The sequence below is a fragment of the Micromys minutus genome (genome assembly GCF_963924665.1).
Source record: "Micromys minutus genome assembly, chromosome: 1".
NCBI classification, from domain to species: Eukaryota; Metazoa; Chordata; class Mammalia; order Rodentia; family Muridae; genus Micromys; species Micromys minutus.
Window position 1 is genome coordinate 149,323,927 of NC_137969.1, and position 21,103 is coordinate 149,345,029.

General features: G+C 42.3%; 1 protein-coding gene across 1 annotated transcript; it reads right to left on the reverse strand.

The window, feature by feature from the left end:
• Positions 1-1,067: 1,067 nt before the first annotated feature.
• LOC308426022 (peptidyl-prolyl cis-trans isomerase FKBP3-like) lies at positions 1,068-1,656 on the reverse strand (the record flags this gene model as incomplete). The annotated part of the gene is made up of 1 exon (XM_080923729.1): positions 1,068-1,656. Exon 1 carries the CDS (start codon positions 1,644-1,646, stop codon positions 1,068-1,070), a length of 579 nt encoding a protein of 192 aa, XP_080779855.1. The 5' UTR covers positions 1,647-1,656.
• Between the last annotated feature and the right edge of the window lie 19,447 nt (positions 1,657-21,103).

Consider the following 21,103-nt stretch of genomic DNA (forward strand, 5'->3'; position numbering starts at 1 on the left):
GCTGAGAAGAAGGTACATTCTTTTGTTTTTGGATAAAATGTTTTATAGATATTTGTTAAATCCAGTTGGTTCAGAACTTCTGTTAGTTTCACTGTGTGTCTGTTTAGTTTCTGTTTCCATGGTCTGTCCATTGATGAGAGAGCAGTGTTCAAGTCTCCCACTATTATTTTCTGAGGAGCAATGTGTGCTTTGAGCTTTAGTAAAGTTTCTTTTATGAATGTCGGTTACCATGCATTTGAAGCATAGATATTCAGAATTGAGATTTCATCTTGGTGGCTTTTTCTTTTGACGAGTACAAAGTCTCCTTTCTTATCTTTTTTTAAAATCACATTTGGTTGAAAGTTGATTTTATTTGATATTACAATGGCTACTCCAGCTTGTTTGTTGGGACCATTTGCTTGGAAAATTGTTTTCCAGCCTTTTGCTCTGAGGTAGTGTCTGTCTTTGTCACTGAAATGTTTTTCCTGTATGCAGCAAAAGGTTGGGTCCTCTATATGTATCCAGTCTGTTAGTCTATGTCTTTTTATTGGAGAATTGAGTCCATTGATGTTGAGAGATATTAGGGACCAAGGATATTGTTTTTATAATTAGGATTATTGTTTCCTGTTATTTTTGTTGTTAGAGGTGAAATTATTTTGTGTGGCTGTCTACTTTTGGGTTAGTTGAAAGAAGATTACTTTCTTGCTTTTTCTAAGGTATAGTTTTCTTCCTTGTATTAGAGTTTTTTTTTTTTTTTTTTCAAGACAATCCATGACATTTTTATTGAGCCTTTTAGTTTATGAGGTAAAAGGAAAAGTAGCAGCTCTCTTGGATACTTTACATAGCTGTAGGAAAATATCTGAGACTTAAAGGGAGTTACAGGGGATTACATTTTTCAAAAGTGGAGATCAAGTAAACAAGCTTTAACTCTTTAAATTTTCCAGTAAACTCTTCCCTTACAATAGGTTTTTTATATTTGCTGATGTCCAATCCCAGTGGTTTCAGTAAATATCTACTTATTCCACTTCAAAAGTGAGCTTGGTGTTTGGTGGAATTTTTGCATCGGGCTGTCCTTTCTTTCCATAGGCCTATTCTGGTTCAGTCTCCAGTTGAGCCTTCTCTCCTTTACTCATTGTCAAGAGCACTTCATCCCATCCTCTGATAACTTTGCCTACTCCAACCTTAAAAGTTAAAGGCTTGGCATTTTTCTTCTTCTTTGAACTTGTTTGAATATTCGTATCAAAAACGGTTTCATTTGGGAGTGTTCCTGTATACCAGCAGTGAACAACATCTCCCTTTTTTGGAAAGTTGGTTTTATCTTCCTTTTTTAGAACAGATTTTGTATATTTTGGTGGACCCTCATCAAGAGTCTCTTCAGACTTGGATTCTTTGGATTTATCGTCATTAATCTTCACATTTTTCACCTGTTCAGACACTTTACTTATAGTTTCAGTACCCTTGAAACGCTTACTTTCAAAAAGATGGTTATAGGCAGTAACCTTATTAGCAGTCTTAGCTATGTTTTTTATGTTTCCCAGTAACTTATGCTCTGCAAGAAACGAATCTGAACCGTGAACCTGTAGAACCTTGATAATGTCCTTCTTGGGCAGTTGCTCACTGCGTAGCTGCTCCATGGTCCATGCACGCTGCGGAACAGCCACTGCCATCTTCCCCCGCTGCTGCTGGAGTTTTTTTTTTTTTTTTAATCTATTATCTTTTGTAGGGTTGGATTTGTGGGAAAATATTGTGTAAATTTGGTTTTATCATGGAATATCTTGGTTTCTCCATCTATGTTAGTTGAAAGTTTTGCTGAATACAGTAGCCTCAGCTGACATTTGTGTTCTCTTGGGATCTGTATGACATCTGCCAGGATCTTTTAGCTTTCATAGTCTCTGTTGGGAAGTCTGGTGTAGTTCTAATAGGTCTGCCTTTATAGGTTACTTGATATTTTTCCTTTACTGCTTTTAATATTTTTTCTTTGTTTTGTGTATTTTGTGTTTTTATTATTATTTGAGGAATTTCTTTTATTGTCCAATCAATTTGGAACTCTGTAGGCTTTTTGTATGTATGTTGTCATCTTTTTCATTAGGTTAGGTTAGGGAAGTTTTCTTCTATAATTTTGTTGAAGATATTTACTGGACCTTTAAGTTGAGAATCTTCCCTCTTCTATGCCTATTATCCTCAGGTTTGATCTTCTCATTGTGTCCTGGATTTCCTGTATGTTTTGGGTTAGAAGCTTTTTGCCTTTTGCATTTTCTTTGGCTCTTGTGTCAATGTTTTCTATGGTATCTTCTGCCCCTGAGATTCTCTATTCTATCTCTTGTATTCTGTTGGTGATGCTTGTGTCTGTGACTTCTGATCTCTTTCTAGGTTTTCTCTCTCCAGGGTTGTCTAGCTTTGTGATTTCATTATTGTTCTATTTCCATTTTTAGATCCTGGATGTTTGTTTGATTTTTTTCTATTTCCTCTTTAGGGGCTTCTATCTGTTTACCTGTGTTTTACTGTATTTCTTTAAGGGAGTTATTTAAGATCTTAAAGTCCTTTAACATCATTATGAGTTGTGATTTTAGATCAAAATCTTGCTTTTCCTGTGTGTTGGGATATTTATGACTTGCTGTGGTGGGGGAATTGGGTTCTAAAGATGCCAAATAGCCTTGGTTTCTGTTGTTTAGTTTCTTGGACTTGACCCTCGCCATCTGATTATCTCTGATGTTAGCTGGTCTTGCTGATTCCGACTGCGGCTTGACCCTCTGACAGCAGCTTGACCTTCATGTGCTCTCAGGTGTGTCTGCGCTTCTGGGGAACTGGCTTTCTCTCAGTGTGTTCTGGGTACTGAGTGTTCTGGCACTGGGTCAGCTATGGGCAGAGGCAGAAACCAGAAGGGGTTTTATAAGCCCATCTCCTTATGGCCAGCCCCATCTTTACATTTTCAGGAGCAAGGAACAGTGCCCTTTAAATGGGCCAGTTCTTGTTGTCTGGATCAGCCCAAACTCCCTTGACCCTTTGTAAGTTGGACCTTAGATTGACAAAGAGACATGTCTGGTTAAGTGTGTGAGAGTATTCTCAGAAAGTACTAAGGTGTGGGAAAATTTCCGAATGGGCATCCTCTATCAGTGACAGACAGGTCAGATATATATAACAGGCTTCTTTATGGTAAGAGCATCTACTGTTGCTGGGGTATTTTACTTCAATCAGAATCCAGATTCTGTGACTTTCAAACTTGGAATTCAGGAATCCAGATCTTTCTTTTCATCTAGAGTATCCCGACTAATATACCTACTTGTACTTAAAAAGACATAATGATCAATCACAAACTTTCTGCTTGTCAAATATCGTAACCAGTGACTGAGAAATTCAGGGTCCCATTAAATGGTAAGAAAAGGCAGCTCAGAACCCCAGGGCACCAGTGCAGCTCTAATTCCAAGCCTCCACAGGATCCCTGTCTCCCAGGGCTCATTTGACTAAATTACCTGCTCTTTCTTATTCAACCCTTAAAAAAAGCTCTTGGGTCTAATTAAAATGTAATTCTGTGGGAGCTTGGGGTGCAGAAATCCACCTATGCACACTCTTTATACAAACAGAGAAGCAAACACATATGCATACATAAAAATAACTTTTAAAAAATTTGAAATTTAAGCTTGGAAGTCCAAGCCCCAACTGGACTAGAGCATAAGCTGGACTAGAAGAGGTGCTTCCAGTTATACAAACTTTGCTTCAGGTCACTAGTTTTCTGATTCCCAGAATTGCTCTGCCCAGTATGATTGATATTTACCTGAATTTTCATCCTCAATGGCATTTCCAGAACTCACTGCCAGTACCCCATAATCCTTTGAGACCAAGGACCAATAAGCTGGAGACCATTCCCCAAGGAATGCATGCCTGCTGGCTTCTCCATTCTTTATCCAACACTAGCATTGACATTTGTAACTGGCCTGGGGGTTAGGGGTGACCTCCAGGAGTCTCCCATGTTGCTGTTCCCAGAAAAATTTCCCCACAAGGGCAAAGGCTATCCCTCAGGAATATTGTAATGGTTAACTCTGTGTATCAACTTGACTGGGCTGAGGAATATGTAGATGGCAGGTGACATATGATTGTTAGGTGTATCTAGGAGGGTGTTTCTTGAAGAAATCAGCATTTGGATGGATAAGTTAAACACAGCCTTCTGTATGTGGGTGGCATCATGCTATTCATTAAGGGCCTGAGTAGAAACAGAAGGTCTGAATTACATCTCCCTTGTCCTCCAGTCTGCAGATGGTGGCTGGTGGGATGTCTCAACCCACCCCCCCCATGACCAGGTGATGGAATTTCTATAATTGTCTCCATATGTATGTGTGTGTGTGTGTGTGTGTGTGTGTGCGTGTGTTGTTGTTGTTGTTGTTGTTTCTCTGGAGAACACCAAGTAAAACAATTATGTTGCCACTCTAAGGAGTCCCCATGTCCCGTTGCATCTGGAACAACAGAGAAAACAGGTATTGGTGACATACAGCTGGCCTGGATTTCCAGCCAATTTTGCCTCTGGTCACTCCCTAGAACATCTGCTTCCCAGTGAGCAGTTCGTGGGAAGAGCAGCTTTTGTTAGCAGCCAGAGTCTTAGTAGCCAGGAGAGTTACCGCCTGGGGTTCTCCAGAACTGCCATGGCTGCAGATGTAAGACTGTCTTCCTTACAGTGGTGCAGCAAGGCCAGCTCCTGGTGGGAAGCAGCCTTTGCTGGGCTGAGGAAACAGATTTTGGAATTATATGATCTTAGTTCCAAATCTGATTTCCTCCCTGCTCACTGAGCAGCCATGTGACGTAATTCTCTCTGCTCCAAACTGTTCATCTCCAAATTGGAAGAAGGCTGTGAATCAGTTTCTAATACCTCTTCTGCCACATGCCAACATCTGAAGACGTTCCACTCTCACACATACAATGGTGAAAAATTTCACAGAATCTACACAAGTCCTTCTGTACACTTGAAGTCACCACTAGACTACTTACAACACTTCCCATGATGTACATGCTAAGTAAAGGATTGGTATACTACATTATTTACTGAATCGTGATGGGAAACAGGCATGTCTGCAGGTTTAGTACAGAAGTAATTTTAAAAGCAGTTTCAGTCCAGAGTCTACTGAATCTGAGGATGTGGCACTTAAAAATAAATGTGAAAGATGAACTATTTGTTGTTAAATCACATCAGGGTATGAGTATGCAGGCACTTCTCTGTTGTTATGGAGAGGATAGGAAATAGAACCTGCTGGAAGTTTGTTAGCAGAGCCTGCACAAGGTTCTCACCAAGTATTGCCTTCTGTCTCTTTTCCAAATAGCTACCTTTCAGTGCCAACCTAACCATCTCTGTTTTTATCCTTTAACCTAGACAACAAAGTAGTGTGGGGTAGGGCTAGGGCCTCCCAACTGCCTTCTTTCCCACCCTTTTCAACAGACCACAGTCCAAACCCTTGCTAAAACCCCAAGATCAAGAAACCAGAAATCCCAAGCTTGGTCTTAGGTGTTGCCAGTGGGAGAGAGAATTGCTGGCACATAAACTATTCTCACTGGCCCCAGTTCATAAACTGCTACGGATAATCATTGTTTATCAATGCTGGGAAGAATGACTACAATTACATTGCACACATCAACACAAAGGAAGAAGAAAAGTCCAGTGGAATGTCTGAGTCACTCTTTGGGGTCTTTAAATTACATTCATCATGGCCTCTCCTTCCTGTATCCTTGCCCTGCAGGGGGAAGGGCAGGGTCATGTGTCTGCTGCTTGCTAGCCTGGCCAGACTGGCAGGCCACCCCATGCAGACCACACAATATTCATGTTGAAACTTAAAAGAATCCATACAGAACTCTCGGAGGGACCTGGGGTGACTGGAGGACCATCCTTTTATAGCCAGTTATTCTATATTCAGGGATAAACTGGAATGTGGGCATGTCATTCACAGATATATGGAGACCCTGCAGAATGAGAGGGCATAGAGGTCAACAAGAAGACACCACTGTCATATGAAATGGCACGGTCACTGTTGTATGCCTGTTGAAAAATGAGTAGCTTGGGCTAGGGAGACTGCTGAGGTGATAGAGTCTAAGAAGACTTTTATCCAATACACAAAAGGCTGGGTACCCAGGACTGAGAAGGTTGAGCCAGAAGGATTCCTGGAGCTGGTGAAATAGGGCCTGTTGGAAGAGTCAGTGAGCAGAGCTGATAACAAAAACACTAGAGAATCCAGTTTTCTAGCTCCAGGTTCAGTGAGAGACTCTAACTCAAAACAAACAGAAATACCAGATATTGATCTTCAGCCTCCATAAGCATGCATGCATCTCTCTCTCTCTCTCTCTCTCTCTCTCTCTCTCTCTCTCTCTCTCTCTCTCTCTCTCTCTCTCTCTCTCTCACACACACACACTGTTTAACTGAGAAGAATGATATGGAAAGATACTGGGCATCCCACTATATCATCTGAAGCAACCCACAGGGCCCTAAGCACCTGAATACTGGGCAGATGTTAAAAAGCTGATCAATAAGGTCACATTGTAAACGAACAAAGCATTTTAAAGCATTTGAGGGTTAGATAGGCAGCCATTTGAGAATCCAATGGAACCTATAGACATCTTTCCTGTGGATGCCAACAGGCTGATTACAGATTTCAGGAGAATCATGGGCTGGGAAGGAGGAATATACAGGAAACGCATATTACACTAGACACACTTGCTGTCTGAGAAGACCTTTGGTTCCTGGACGCTTTCATCCCACCTTACACTTTCTGAGTAAAATTTGATCTCTGAATATTCATTTGCTTGGGAAAATGAGAAGAAGTTCACATCCTCAAGCCAGAGGATTCTTGTACCAGGCTGAAGTTCCACATACCTTCCCCAGAGTCTCTCTTCACTGGACCAGAAAACTGACCAGGCTAAGCTCAGAGCAAGTGCCCGTGGTTGGGGCTTGGCAGGCACTTGGCCTCTTGTGAGTGGATCTTTTCTATCAACAGTGCAACTATCTTAGATCTCTCAGCCAACACCATAATCCCTGGTCCCCAAAGGGAATTCTTTCAGAGAGCAGAAACAACAGGCTTGCAGGGTGAACATGGTCATGGCTCATCCATTCATTCTTTAACTTGGTCATTGAGTCATTGGCTGGGGCAGGCGATGATCAACAGGTCTGGGCCAGAGCAGGCTATGTTTACACAGAACCTTTATGCCTGCCAATCTGCCTGTGAACTTTGGAACACCCATTCATTACAGCAATACAGTAATTATCAATGATGATTGGTCTGCCTTTTTACCCCATATAAAACACTTACGCAGATTCTCTTTTATTGTGGAAAACATACATAAAGCCTACCAGCTTAACCATTTTAAGGGTATGATTCAGTAGCTTTAAAGTGCATTGATAATATTGTGCAGACTTCACACCTATCCATTTCTAGAACATTCTTATTGTTAGAAACAGAATCACAGTTATTTTCTGTCTCTATGAACTACACTATTCTTGGGGCCTCTACAAGTGAAGCCACGTCTCCTCTGTCCTTTTATCAATGGTTTATTGTCACTCAGGATGGTGCATTTGGGTCGTTTTGTGTTGTGCTCCAGCTCACGGTGTAACTCACTCATTTTTATTGCTGAATAATATCCCATTGTATGGATATTCAACGTCTTATTACTCCTCCAAGGATACTGATAGACATGAATGTTGGTGTACAAGTACCTGGTTAAATATTGCTTTTAATTCTGTCCCTGCTTTTAATTTCCAAACTAGGACATTGGACTCAGCACATGTATCCACAGCCAAGCGCCAAGGTGACTTGGTCTCTTGTAGAATGGAATTATCGCACTCTATAGTAGCTAGAGGTAAAGTAGAGGGAGACTGACCACTTCTGGGTGACTCTCCTGTTTCAGGGCCCTGAATGCTCCAAACCCAGATTCCTTGGGATTTTATATCTGTGTATCCAGGTATCAACTGACCACTCAGATGGGTTCAGGTACCAAAGACCCAATATGGCCAAACTTAAATTTATGTCATATACCCCACAAGTGGTATTTCATCAAAGTTTTGTCTGTACCCAAACGAAGTGTGTGTGTGTGTGTGTGTGTGTGTGTATGAGTACTGTTATGTGAGAGTATGTATGACTGTGTGTATGAGTGTGAGTGTGTGAGAATATGTATGTCTGTGTCTAAACATTTGTGTATGAGTGTGTATGTCAGCATGTATGAGTGTGTATATGTGTGAGTGAGTGTGTGTGTGACTGTGTGTGGGTGAGTGTATGTAAGTATGTAAATGTGAGTAAATATGTGTGTGAGTGTGTGAGTGTGTATGAGTGTGTGTGTAAGTGTTGTTGTGTGAGAGTGATATGACTGTATGTGAGTGTATGTATGAGTGTGTGAGAATGTGTATGACTGTGTCTAAGCATTTGTGTATGAGTGTGTATGTTAGTGTATATGAGTGTGTGTATGTGTGAGTATGTGTGTGAGTGTGTATGAGTGAGTGAGTGAGTGTGTGTGTCTGTCCAGCAGAGCTCTTCTTGATTCCATTCAACCTCCTCAAATCTCCCATCCTTTCCTCTCCTCTAGTGCACAACATAACTCTAGGTCAAGATGTCATTCAGGGTACAGACATACTCTCTTTGCCCTGTTTTCCCCTTTTCATCTTCTCCTCTTCATTTTCCTTTTCACCCCTTTCTTTCTCTTGCCCTCCTTCTTAGCAATGTCCTTCTAACTCAGGGTTTGTATTTTGTGTTGTGCACTGATGTCTCCTGTGGATCTTTAAGTAATTCCCACTTCTCAAGCCACACCCCAAACTAAGGGATACATGATGTCTGGGAGCTGGCTCCAGACAGCCTTATAAATCTCCACAGGCAACTCCAACCTGCACCTATGGCTGGGACCCTAGGTCTAACTGGTCCCCCAGCCTGCGCACTGATCCTTTGTCTCCACACCAGGAAGAAGTTTTTCCTGACACACAACTCACTTCCTGGTTGCTAGCATAAAGCTCCTTCAGCTTCCAGCCTCCCTTGCCTTACTCTGCCCATGTCCTGAAAACCCAGGGTCCTGTCAATCTCAGATTCCTCCCTATGATCTGGAAGCTGCATTCCTGCCTCAGAAGCTTCACATGTGTTTTTCTGTCCCCTGAGTGTCTTGCCACCATGGTGTCCCTCAGCCCTGGGAGTCAGCTCACACATCTTGCCTGATCTCAGTATCAATGCTCTCCCTCCTCCACTCATGTGATAGCCCCTTCTCCTTCGCAGATTGCTGGGCTGAGGATGTATAGTTGTGAAAAGTCATGGGCTTTTGTTCACCTGGGTGCTGCTTTTCTAATAGAGAGGGAGAGAAATCGTCTGTTTTGTTCTCACACCTCATAGCTCGGCACACCTTCCCTGCCCTACCTGGAACCCGCCACCACTCTCCCCTGCCTCCTAAAGTCTTACTGGTTTTTCATGACCCAGTTTAAAAGGCCCCTCTCCCTAATTCCTATAGGCAGTGTTAGCTTCCCCAATTGGTAATCAGATAGCGCGTTTCCCTTCTAGCCTTTTGGTGGCTTGCTTATGGACCCCTTGCTGAGGCTGGGCTTCATGATCAACAGTCTCCTTGAGATAGCAACTTACTTGCTGGATGAACACATGGAGCAGCTTATGAGGACTGCAGTGAGGAGCACACAGCCCCCACTCTGCAGCAGTGCTTCTCAACCTTCCTGATGCTGCAACCCTTTAATACAGCTCCTCATTTATGGTGACCCCATTATAAAATTATTTTGCTGCTACTTTGCAACTGTATTTTTTTTTTGTCATGAATCACAATGTAAACATCTGACATGCAGGATAACTGAAATGTGACCCTGTGAAAGAGACTCTCAACCCCCAAGTTCCCTCTGGCTACAAGATTTGGATTTTTACCTCTAGAACTTTCCAGTCAATTCTGGAACAGTTCAAGGCAGGCCCTAGAAAAAACAATTATGTGGGGAAGGCTATGGGATCCTCTAGTCGCAAAGGAAAGAAGTACATTCATGCTGATTCCCTGGTACCATAGTTGTGTCTTTAGTCTGGAACAGCCTAACCACTTTGAAGCCCCAACTGCAAGAACTTTCTCAAGCCAAAGCCTCCCTGACCTGAAAACACAAGGAGGGGGTACTACCAGATCAGGTGAGGAGGTCTGGACTGTGAGTGAGACTTAGGAATAGGGATGCTCACTGTAGAGTACCTCAGATGGGAGCTCCTACTTTTCCACACCTCATTCTGGTCAGCCACAAAGCCTGCCTGCCCTATGGTGCTCAGCTGAGGAAGAATCCACAGCCTCAGCACTATTGCAACGCACCAGAGGGGACCAGCTGATGCAGGAGAGCAGAAGGCCCGCTGCGTTCGTTCACCTCTACTGACCAAGTGCAGAGCAACAGGGTGGGCAGGTGACAGCCAGGGGAAGCCTTCAGGGGTGTGTGTGAGCAAAGGGTCCCCTGGGCACAGCCACACTCTGGCCATCAGCCCCACGTTCTCGTCCCATGACCCCACCACCTGTGTGGCCAGGGGGTATAGAGAACGACTGGGAACATCCACTGAAAAAGATTCTATCAGAAGAAGGGCCAGGGGACACACAAAGCTATTTTCTAGTTTAGGGAGGTGTGGCCCAGGTGGTATCATGGGCATTAGGATGCCCACTGCCAGGAGAGAACATAGAGCTCTGGCTTGCAAGATCTCACTTATGTGCCTTCTGAATCCTCCCCAGTCCCATGTTTCAGGCACCAGTGGCTACTGGCTGTGTCCCGGACACCTATAGGCAGAAGGCCTCTCTAATTGCATTGGGCAGAGGCTGTCACTCCACACCAGTGATTCTCAACCTGTGTTTGACAATTTCTTGGGAGGTGTACTGAGTAATCCTTTCACAGGGGTCATCTAAGAGCATCAGCAAGCACAGATATTTACATTAGGACTATAAAGTAGCAACAAAAATAATTTTATATTTGGGGAGTCACTACCACATGAGGAACTGCATGGAAGGGTCACAGCATCAGGAAGGCTGAGAACTACTGGTTTAGACCCACCCATAAACCCACTTCCTCTTTCAGGCTGCCCCGCAGCCTCTGAGGTTTGAACAGGTCTGAGAATTGGCAGCCCATATAGCATCTTGGAAGAGGCTCTAGAGGACCAAGCTAGCAGGACATTCAATGTAAGCTGCACCTCTTCAGTCTCGAAGACCGGTGTTGACTCTCCTGGCTTCCTGCGTCACTCCTTACATCCTCTGCTCTTGCTTCCCGTGATCAAACCTTAGTAAAGCAGTGACACATTGGCAGCTTGTGCCTTGTGGATTACAAACATGCCATTTATGTTAAGGTTGAAGAGCATTGGTTTTGTTCTGTGACTAAGGGGAGCTGCATTCAGATCCCACTCCTGCTGGGCAGAGGGTAGAAGAGAAAACCCAAGCTCAAGGCAGAAAGTCTTGAGTTACAACCGAGGGTCAGGGTGGTGGCTCAAGGCACTGGTTTGGATAGAATGGGGCTTCTCAGGCAACTTTGGGGTACTAGTTCACTGAGTTTAGGGTAACCAATCTTTTCTGAAAAAAATAGTGGGATAGGCAAAGTCCTCTCCCCCTCAGCTGTGACACCTTATATCCCACATTCCTGTTCTGTCTGGGGACATTGCTCTGGTCCCCTTGAGACCCACCACTACTCACTTGCCCACAGATTTCTGTTTCGTAAAGTGCAGAGCCTCGAGGCTTTTCTAATGGAGTTGATAGTCAGTTCTGCAGGGAAATATGGCCTAAGATGTCTGAAGGTTTTAAAAATGTTTCTTGGAGCTCTTTGCTTTCCAGGACAGATACACATAGCTCTTATGTTCATTGTCAATGGGAAGACTTTCTCATCGTGACACCTATTAGTTGGGCATAGGTCCTTTCTTCTCTCCTTTCCCTGGTCCAATCCTTCTCTCTCCTCCTCCTGACATCGTCTCTTAATGGCTTAACTTTCCTGCTTCTCTTTTGCTCTTCCTCCATTCATGTGTCTATCATCAAGGACTCTGGGGACCCCCTCGTAGTCCCGATGGTCCCTGTTAGTACAAGGTGGTCTCCAGCAACATGACATGAAGTTCCAGGAGGTGGACTTTGGCATTCTACATGTGGCTATACATTGGAGGGAAGATATAGGAAGTAGGTAGATTTATATTCTAGGCCTGAACTTATATCTAGAACCCACTGAACAAAATCTACAGCCCCCCTAAATTGTTTACACTCAGCACCCTATAGCATTCTTATAAGGTTTCGTTAATCAGAGACAATACCAACTCATTAGTCACTCAAGGTGGCTTCTGCCCTGAACTCTGCTCCAATGCACTTCTGGCTTGAACCACAATGACTTGGCCCCTTTCCCAGTCATTCAACCAATAGCTCTCCCTGTCTGACATTTCCTAACAGCCTGTCTGATCTCTCACTCCCACATGAGCACAATACCTGAGTCTCACCTGGAGGTTCTTTCTCCTCTACTCTATCATCCTCTGTCATAGTGAGTGTCTGGGACTGCCTCCAACACTCCACAGTGGTTCACAGAGGAAAGAGACAACCTCCACAGAAGTGGGTCTCAGCCACAGTGGCTCCTTTGTGGGGCTTGAACTACCTTTTCACTGGGGTTGTCTAAGACCATTGGAAAACAAATATTTACATTATAATTCATAACAGTAGCAAAATTACAGTTATGAAGTAGCAACAAAAATAATTTTATGGTTGGGGTCACCACCACATGAGGAACTGTATTAAATGGTCAGAGCATCAGGAAGGTTCTGAGCCACTGCACTCTAGCAAGGCAGACGCAGCAGGGGCAGCCATGATGCCTTCTCAGTTCAAACCTGACCACATTTACTAGTTCTCAGTATGGAAAAGCCCTTTCCAATGGGGGGGTGACCATATCATGTTCACCATATTTTATTTAATATTTTTGTGTTTTTATATTTCTGCCTTGAACAGAATATAACTTCTGTTCAAAGAAATGTCCACTAGATTATTTCTAGTGAACAGAGTAGAACTTGCCTCTTTAAAAATATTTTTAGAGGATGCTTGCCTTTTAAATAATCCCTTTACACTTTTACACTTGATGTGGCTACACACAGAACCAGCATTAACACTTACTACCTTTGTACACTCAATGTGGCTACACACACAGAATCAGTATCACACTTACTATTTTCCCTGTGCTTCTCCTTGATACACCTGTTTTTTTGATTTTGGTATTTTTATCTTCTTTTAGATTAAATTCTTATTGGTTCACTTTATTTCTTTAGCTTTTTGGTTATGATTATTTGTGTCACTTTGTTTTCTGGATGTTTGCTTTTAGATTTGTAACATGTAGTATGTCACCACCACATGAGGAACTGTATATTTGATCGTTTGTCTTTTAAATTGCAGTTACTGTGTTGGTTCACTTTTGTCACCTTGGCCCAAACCAGAGTCACTTTAGTTAAAAATTTACTTCCATCCAAATGGCTATAGGCATGCCCACAGGAATTTCCTTCCTTCCTTCCTTCCTTTCTTCCTTCCTTCCTTCTTTCTTCCTTCCTTCCTTTTTTCATTCCTTCCTTCCTTCCTTCCTTCCTTCTTTCCTTCCTTCCTTCCTTTCTTCCTTCTTTCCTTCCTTCCTTCCTTCCTTTCTTCCTTCCTTCCTTCCTTTCTTCCTTCCTTCCTTCCTTCCTTCTTTCTTTCCTTCCTTCATCCCTTCATTCCTTCCTTCCTCCCTTTTCTTTCCTCCATTATAAATTATTTTTATTATATTGTAAGGGTGCTTTTCTTACATGTATGTCTGTGTCCACAGAGACCTGAAAAGGACATTGGGTTCTCTAAAAACTGGAGTTATAGACAGTTCTGAGCTCCCATGTGGGTGCTGGTAACTTAAACCATGTCCTCTGTAAGAGCAGCCAGTGCTTTTAACTCCCCACCCCATATGGGTATTTTTTTGATTGCTAATTTATGTAATAGTGCTCAGCCCACTGTGGGTGATGCCTGGGCTGGCAGGTCTGAGATGCATAACAAAGATCTATAGAGTTCCCCCATGGTCTCTGCTTTACTTCCTGACTTCAAATTTCTGCTCTGAGTTCTTGCCTTGGTTTTTCTCAATGATGGATTATAACCCGTAAGGTAGAAATAAACCCTCTCCTCCTCAAGTTGCCTTTGGTCATGGTTTTACCCCAGCAACATTGAGCCTGACTATTCAGTCACCTTCATTGACGGGTTGCCAACACTATCTTTTGTCTGTCTTGTGGACATTTTACTTCCATATATACTGTAAATTCTTTGTTACATTAATATTTTTTCTTTTCATTGGTTAAGTATCTTTTATTAAAGAGACTTTTAAATAAATTTAAGTTTTGAAATATTTACTGTCTACAGTCTTTTTATTTTTTTTGTGCAGTGCAGATCATGACTTTTTGAGCTATTTTTCTGTTTTCTAACAGTTCTCCTTTAACTTTCTTACAGAGTGGCGGTTCATTGTTTCAGTTCTGTATGTCTGAAAAGAATTTATTTCTCATTCACTGTTATATATGTATATATATACATACACCCATACATATATTCATACACATATGCATCATATACACCATGTATGTATACTTGCTTTGCACAGAAGCCTAGGTTCACTGTGTTTTCTTTGAGTCCTTTGCCCTGCATTGTCCTTAGGACGAAGCAGATGTCTTTCCCTTTGTTCTTGCCATTCCTTTTGAAGCTGGGAAGTTATTCCACTTTTATTTTCCCCTTTATCTTTCTTTTGGGGACAATTTATTTGCATATTAACTTGTTTCACATCCACTGGCAGGTAACTAAGACCCCATGCAGTCGTTTTCTTCGGTCTTTCTTGTCTAAGATGGAATCATTCTGACCTCAGGGGTTTCTTTATTTCTATCTTCATTACCAGAGGCAGTCCTCTAGTCTTTAGAAGTTTGACTTGGGCCTTCTTTTTTCATTCATGTGTATTTTCTCCTCCTCTTTGCCATCTCTTTTCCTTATCTCATGGTTTATACTCGCATATTTAAAAAATACTCTGGCCTGTTAGCTCTATCATCTTGTTCCTGTCTGCATTTATTTTTAAATTAAATATTTCTTTCTAGTTCTCTGGCTGTTCACTTTTATTGGTGCCAAGTAATATGAAGTTCACCACTGTCCAAGACTTAAGTCCTCCTCTGTCAACGCCTTTAAATGTTGCTCTAGGATTCAGTTAAGATACTAAGGGTAATGTGATCTTTCAAAACTGACTTTCAAGCCTTTAAGGTAGGACCAAAATCAACCTTTAAACATGCTGACTTTTGCCATTACTGGTGCAGGGAGCAAGGGGCCATCAAAAACTTTTAAGCAAGAAAGGGACATGACTAAGATTTACACCTGAAACCATTCTGTGGCACGAGAAAGACGGGTGAAAGAGATGGAGAATAGAGATGGATTCAGAAAAGTCTGCCATTTATCTCTTCTGCAGCTCAGTGGTAGCCAGTCGCCAGAGGTTGGAATAATTGGGCCAGGTCAAGATGCATGGCATTGGCAGAGCAAGACGAGGAAGGGAGTGTCAAAAGTGACCTGGGGTGTCCCAACTGGGCTTCTGGTTGGCTCTAGGCAAATGTCATCTCACAGCAAACCATAACAGGGTAGGACTTCCAGGGTCCTAGAGTCCCTGACTCTCCTTTTTGGGTCACTCTGTTAGTACCAGGGACTGAGTGGAGCAGAGACCAGGGGCACCACACTGCTTGCCTATCTGTTGGCTTTTAAATTCTGATGGGGAAAAAATCTGTGCTGTTAAGAAAATAGTACTGGTGGCCATTGTTTTCAAACAAACTCTCATACTAGGCCCTAATAGATTACACACACACACACACACACACACACACACACTCACACACACACACACACGTACGCAGAAGTAATTTGTTAGCCAATCAGTTCTTTTTGAGTTATAGCCTGTCTGCCTCCATTACAGAGGGTGTGGCCTGACACAAGCAACATCTCTCATTCATTTTTTAGGTTTGTTTTCTTTCTCCAGCCCTCCACCACTATAAACACCCCCCCTACACACACACACACTTTAGACCACTGTCACTGGTATTCTGTTTTATGGCCTGAAATGTGTGATTTTAGAATTGAAAATAGAGCTGGTTAGGATCTTTAAACTAAACTGTAAGTTTGTATTTTGGCTGTATCTAATTTTAAGGCCCCATATAGGATGATTTCTCTTGCCTCTGACATCACAGACTTTTGCCTGTTCACAGAGGAATTTCCTTTGTGTAAGTGTACCATCTGGTGCCTCTGAACACTTGGGAAATTAGAGTCTTTATGGCTGTGTTTTAATAATGTGAAGCAAGCTTCAAAATGGCACCCATAGCTTCCTTTTATTTTAGTCTAGGATCAAGTCCCACTCTACCTAATGAATAATTTAGTAAAGAATTTCATTTATAGAATGTAGAAATGACCTCTTCTGTCCTTTCTCAGCTACCCAGAGAAACCCCCTTTAGGATCAGACAGGGTCTGTTAAGGCTTGGTCTGTAGTGGTCCTCTATCTCCGTTTTCAAAGATGCTTCTCCACGTATAATTCCCCCCTTTCTCCAATATAACAACACATTTTCTGACAGAAGACTCTTGTATTCATTGGGAGCCATGGTTAAAATGAATGTTGTCCACACCACTGTAGAGAAAGGGTTAAAATTTTAAAGTAGAAAGTTCAGCATCTGTGACTCACTTCCCCCTCTTATTTCCTTTAGCTATAAATTTAACAGAGATAATTAAACATCTCTAATTAGTTTGAACAAGTTTCAAAAAAAAAAAAAAAAAAAACCCTGTCCTAGGGCCGCAGGAAGCTATCACCAGAGGCAGCCCCCAGAGGCAGTTGCTTCCCTGGGAAGTCTGGAGCTGAAAAATGGCTCTGAAGCATAGGGAATGATTAAGGAAGTATCACAGTTGAAAGACTTTGCAAACTGGTGGGGCCATCTCTCATTTCCTCCATTGCCTCTGTGGTGTCACACATGTATGCACACCTAAATGAGACAGCCTAAATATATTAGAAAAGTCACACTTGGGGCTGTTGTAGTTCTTCACTAAAAAACGAAATAAAAACCTGAAAACAAAAGCACTGACTGAGTGTAGCAGACCTCCATTCAATCTGACATGCTATTTTAAACTGGAGACAAAAAACCAAAACCAACAACAACAACAAACCAAAGCAAAGTGCTAAGTAATCCACATAAACATCATAGCAAGGATCTGGGAAGATGTGGCCTCTGGTCTGCTTTCCGAAGCTAGAAAAGTAGCACCTCCAGTCTCTGTCTCCTGGCACCAACTAGGCAGCCCTTAAGTGATCTTAAATACCAGAGCATGCCCAGACTGTATTTCCTAAGTACTGTAGCTGAAATTTCCAACACAACAAACCTCAAAACATTTGGTTTCCAGCAGGACCCGAATATGTTGGAGCCTGATTTTGCCCAAGTCTGGGCTAAAGAGCATAGGAATCTAGGAGATGCTTTAATGGGAAGGTGGAAAGGGGGAGGGAGAGGAAGGGAGGGAGGGAGGGAGGGATGGAGGAGGGTGGGAAGGAGGGAGGGAGGGAGGGAGGTGAGCGCTAAAGAGCAGAGCTGCATTGGTGATGAACAACAACATTCAGTGATGGCTGAAAATAGAACAAGTCTTTGGGAAGGTTTGGAGGAGACAATATGCTATTAAAGATAATTTTCAGAAGGAGATAAAAATCAGGACTCATATACAAAAATAAAAATACCCACATTAAAGAATTTATTTACTCTAGATAGCAGGAAGCCAGGCAGATGTTCAAATGAGAAGCCAACACATACACACACACACACACACACACACACACACACACACACACACACATTTCTGTAGGGTAAAGGAATGTTGAGATGCATCTCAAATGGAAACAAAACTGTTTTTTCCCCAAATGAGGAGGAAGCTAATTAGATCAGACAGGACACAATTTTCATATCTATTACTTATCATTTGTAGAGCATAGCTAACCAACTCAAAGGCATTGAGCAGTAGGAACTGGTCCCCTGGAAAGCTGGACCAGCGTGTACACAGTTTTCTCCTGAGATACCATTTTTTCCTACATTGTTCCCAAAAGTTATCAAGAGGATGTAAGGGGCTTTGGAAGGACTGCCCCTTCCTAGCAACTACAATGCCATAAGCTAGTTTAAGTCCCTAAGAGGCAGGGGAAGACACTGTTGAAATTCCTGTGCCAAGGGTTGAGATAAAAAGCAGTGGGCAGAGCCTAATAATTGTATTGTTGATTGAATTCAATTACTTAACGTGCTTAGAAGCACAGTCATAAAATTAGAATATGAAAGCCAGTGAATGTGGTTATACTAGACCTTCTAGTGGAAGGTGCCCATTTCGAAACAAGAACCCAAAGGCTCTGGGCTGGTATTTGTTTAAGATCATACAGCTATGCTCAAAATTTTTTGATTCTTGTGCTCATCAATAGATAGGCTGAAGAGGACCCAAGACTTACTGCCAATCATGGATGAAAAGTATTCATATTTGATAAAGATACTTTGCTCTGAAGATGTGTCTAGAATGTTCATCACACAGAAGACCTGCCTCTGCATCACATCCTGTAGCATACAACACACACCTCGAATTAGTTATAATGAACATAACAGAAATGAATACCTCCTTAGAATTCTTAATGCCCTTTCTTTGTGAGAAGACATTTTAAAAGCCCACAGCACTCAAATTAAAAGAAAAAAAAAGTCTAAAAAATGTGAACAATGCATTCCTTTTCCCTGAATGAATTTATCCTGTAACAAGTGGGGGTATTCTAGATCATTCCAAATCATTCCATTGTTGCTTCTGAAGTTAACCGTTTCCACAACTAAGAACTGAAAGCCTAAGAAGGGTGGTGCACCTGTGAAGAGTGGGCACATGGCTGAATCGCCCAGTATGAAGGTTACATGAAGGTACTTGCTCTTGTCCTCTTTCTTCCTTACATCTGGTCCCATCTCTGAGGTGGAGATTGTTCTGGGACCTTGAAAGAAGGAGGAAATGAGGAAACAAGCTAGCAGAGGTTGTCATTGACATTACATGGAAGTCAGAAAGAAAGGAAGATATCCCAAGTCATGGACTCTCTACCAGGGACTGACGGGTGATGGACATCCTGCTTTAGAAACCAGGTCCATTGATGGGTACAGCTGATCAAACCAGAAGCCCGAGAATACACTACATACACCAGGATCGAGGGAATGTACTACTAGCCCAGCTAGTACATATGTTCTCTAGAAAAGATCACTAGATTGTTAGAAGGTAATTCCATGATCTGGCACTAAAATAAGAATTGATGGGCAGTGGTAGTGGTGGCACACACCTTTAATCCCAGCACTCAGGAGGCAGAGGCAGGTATATCTCTGAGTTCAAGGCTAGCCTGATCTACAGAGTGAGTTCCAAGACAACCAGGACAACACAGAGAAACCCTGTCTCAAAACAAACAAAAAACCAACCCACCAGCCAACTAAACAAATAAGGAAGTTAATCTAAAAACTGCAGCCTCTGCTATCTGCCTGTGGAGGTCAGGAGAAAGCAGAAACTAGATAAGATTGTGGGCCTTCGTGACACAGAATGGAAAGGCTAGTAAGGTGCCTCCAATCATGTCCCATTGTCCTTAGGAGGTCTTCTCTATGTAGACCTCACTCCTATGTACTTAAGAATTGAACTTCCTATTACAGTGTGTGTCTTGATGTTATGTGCTCACTAGTGTAATATGAATACTATACACAAATCTATTGCTAAAACATATGAAATATTTAACACAAAGAGTCAGCCTTTATGTTAACATGGGCTTCGGTGAGTAATGGATTGGTTTTGGTTTATCCATCATAACAAAAATCTTTGCACCATCTAATGGAAGACATTGGTTCTAGAAATAACAGAGAAGGGGCATCTGGGAACTATTTGTTCTTCTCTTCCAAAAAATAAAATCAACTAATTAAAAATTTAAAATGTATGTTGGGTGTACTCTGGACCTCTGGCTTGGATGTTTACTGATGTTACCACCCACTGAGACAGTGGATGAGGAAAGGGAAGACTCAGAGATGAAAGGGTGCAGAAGAGGTTTGGGCTTGGTGAATCCATGGAGTGTAAGGGATGCCAGGTAGATTTATCTTCCAGACCAAGGGAAATTCAGACTAAAATTCAGGCTGCCAAAACCACCATGGCAGTTGTCAGTTTATAGAGCCTTCAGATGCTAAATATGGATGAATTTTCTGTCTGGAAGCAGTAAGGAGTTGGAATGACCAAACACATGGTCTCCACCCCCGTTCATAAGCATGTAATGCAAGGCAAGTGACTGCAATTAGGACAAGAGCTACACAGACTCCCCACCTACTACACATGGGCTGGCTACAGTGGATTCTTCCTGGCTGCTGGGACATTGTGGTCCATGTGGGGAGAGTGGGATGCTCTGATTCATCATCCACAAGCAGCAGTGTCTGTTCATGCTTGTAGCTCAGTGGCTGAATTTGTTGTCCATATTAGGCAGAAGGGAGGGATATCCTCCGGGGCTGTGTAATCCATCAGTGGGTGATGCGTTTCTACCTGCCACATCACCACTGATGACTTCAATCAGTTAAGACAGCCAAGAGAAAAGAATAAATGTGTGGGCAAAACACTGAGTCATTGTGCATGTCTGTTCTCTTAACACACAAAAATGCCCACCATGTGCATCCTGGGCAACCTCTGTACCCAATTCCCATATAAACATCCTCCCCCACCTCCTCCTTGTGACTCCTGTTCTCTGAGCTTCCAGCATTCCTAGGAGCCTAAGTCTTTATTCATCCTTTAGGGTTCAGCCGTTTGTTGGGCTTAGAGTTTAAAAGAAAGTGGACAGAGAGGAAGGAAACAGTAAAACCCACTTTGAAACAGCCCCAGGGTTCAGATCTTAATGGCACAGTTAATGTCCTCTTGCATTTCCTGATGAAATGGTGATAATATTAATTTTGAATGGTCTTTGTCAACCCAGATGACGACATGTTTTAAAAAGCACCCAGTGTGTTAAAAGCTAGAACTCATAACATTGGGTGCTCTTTAAAGTTGTTGACACAGCTAATCCTTACAATAACCCTAAGGAACAATTATTACCTTTATTTCAGAGGTGAAGAAAATAAGACACAATAGAGAAAATTACCAGGTCCAACCCAGA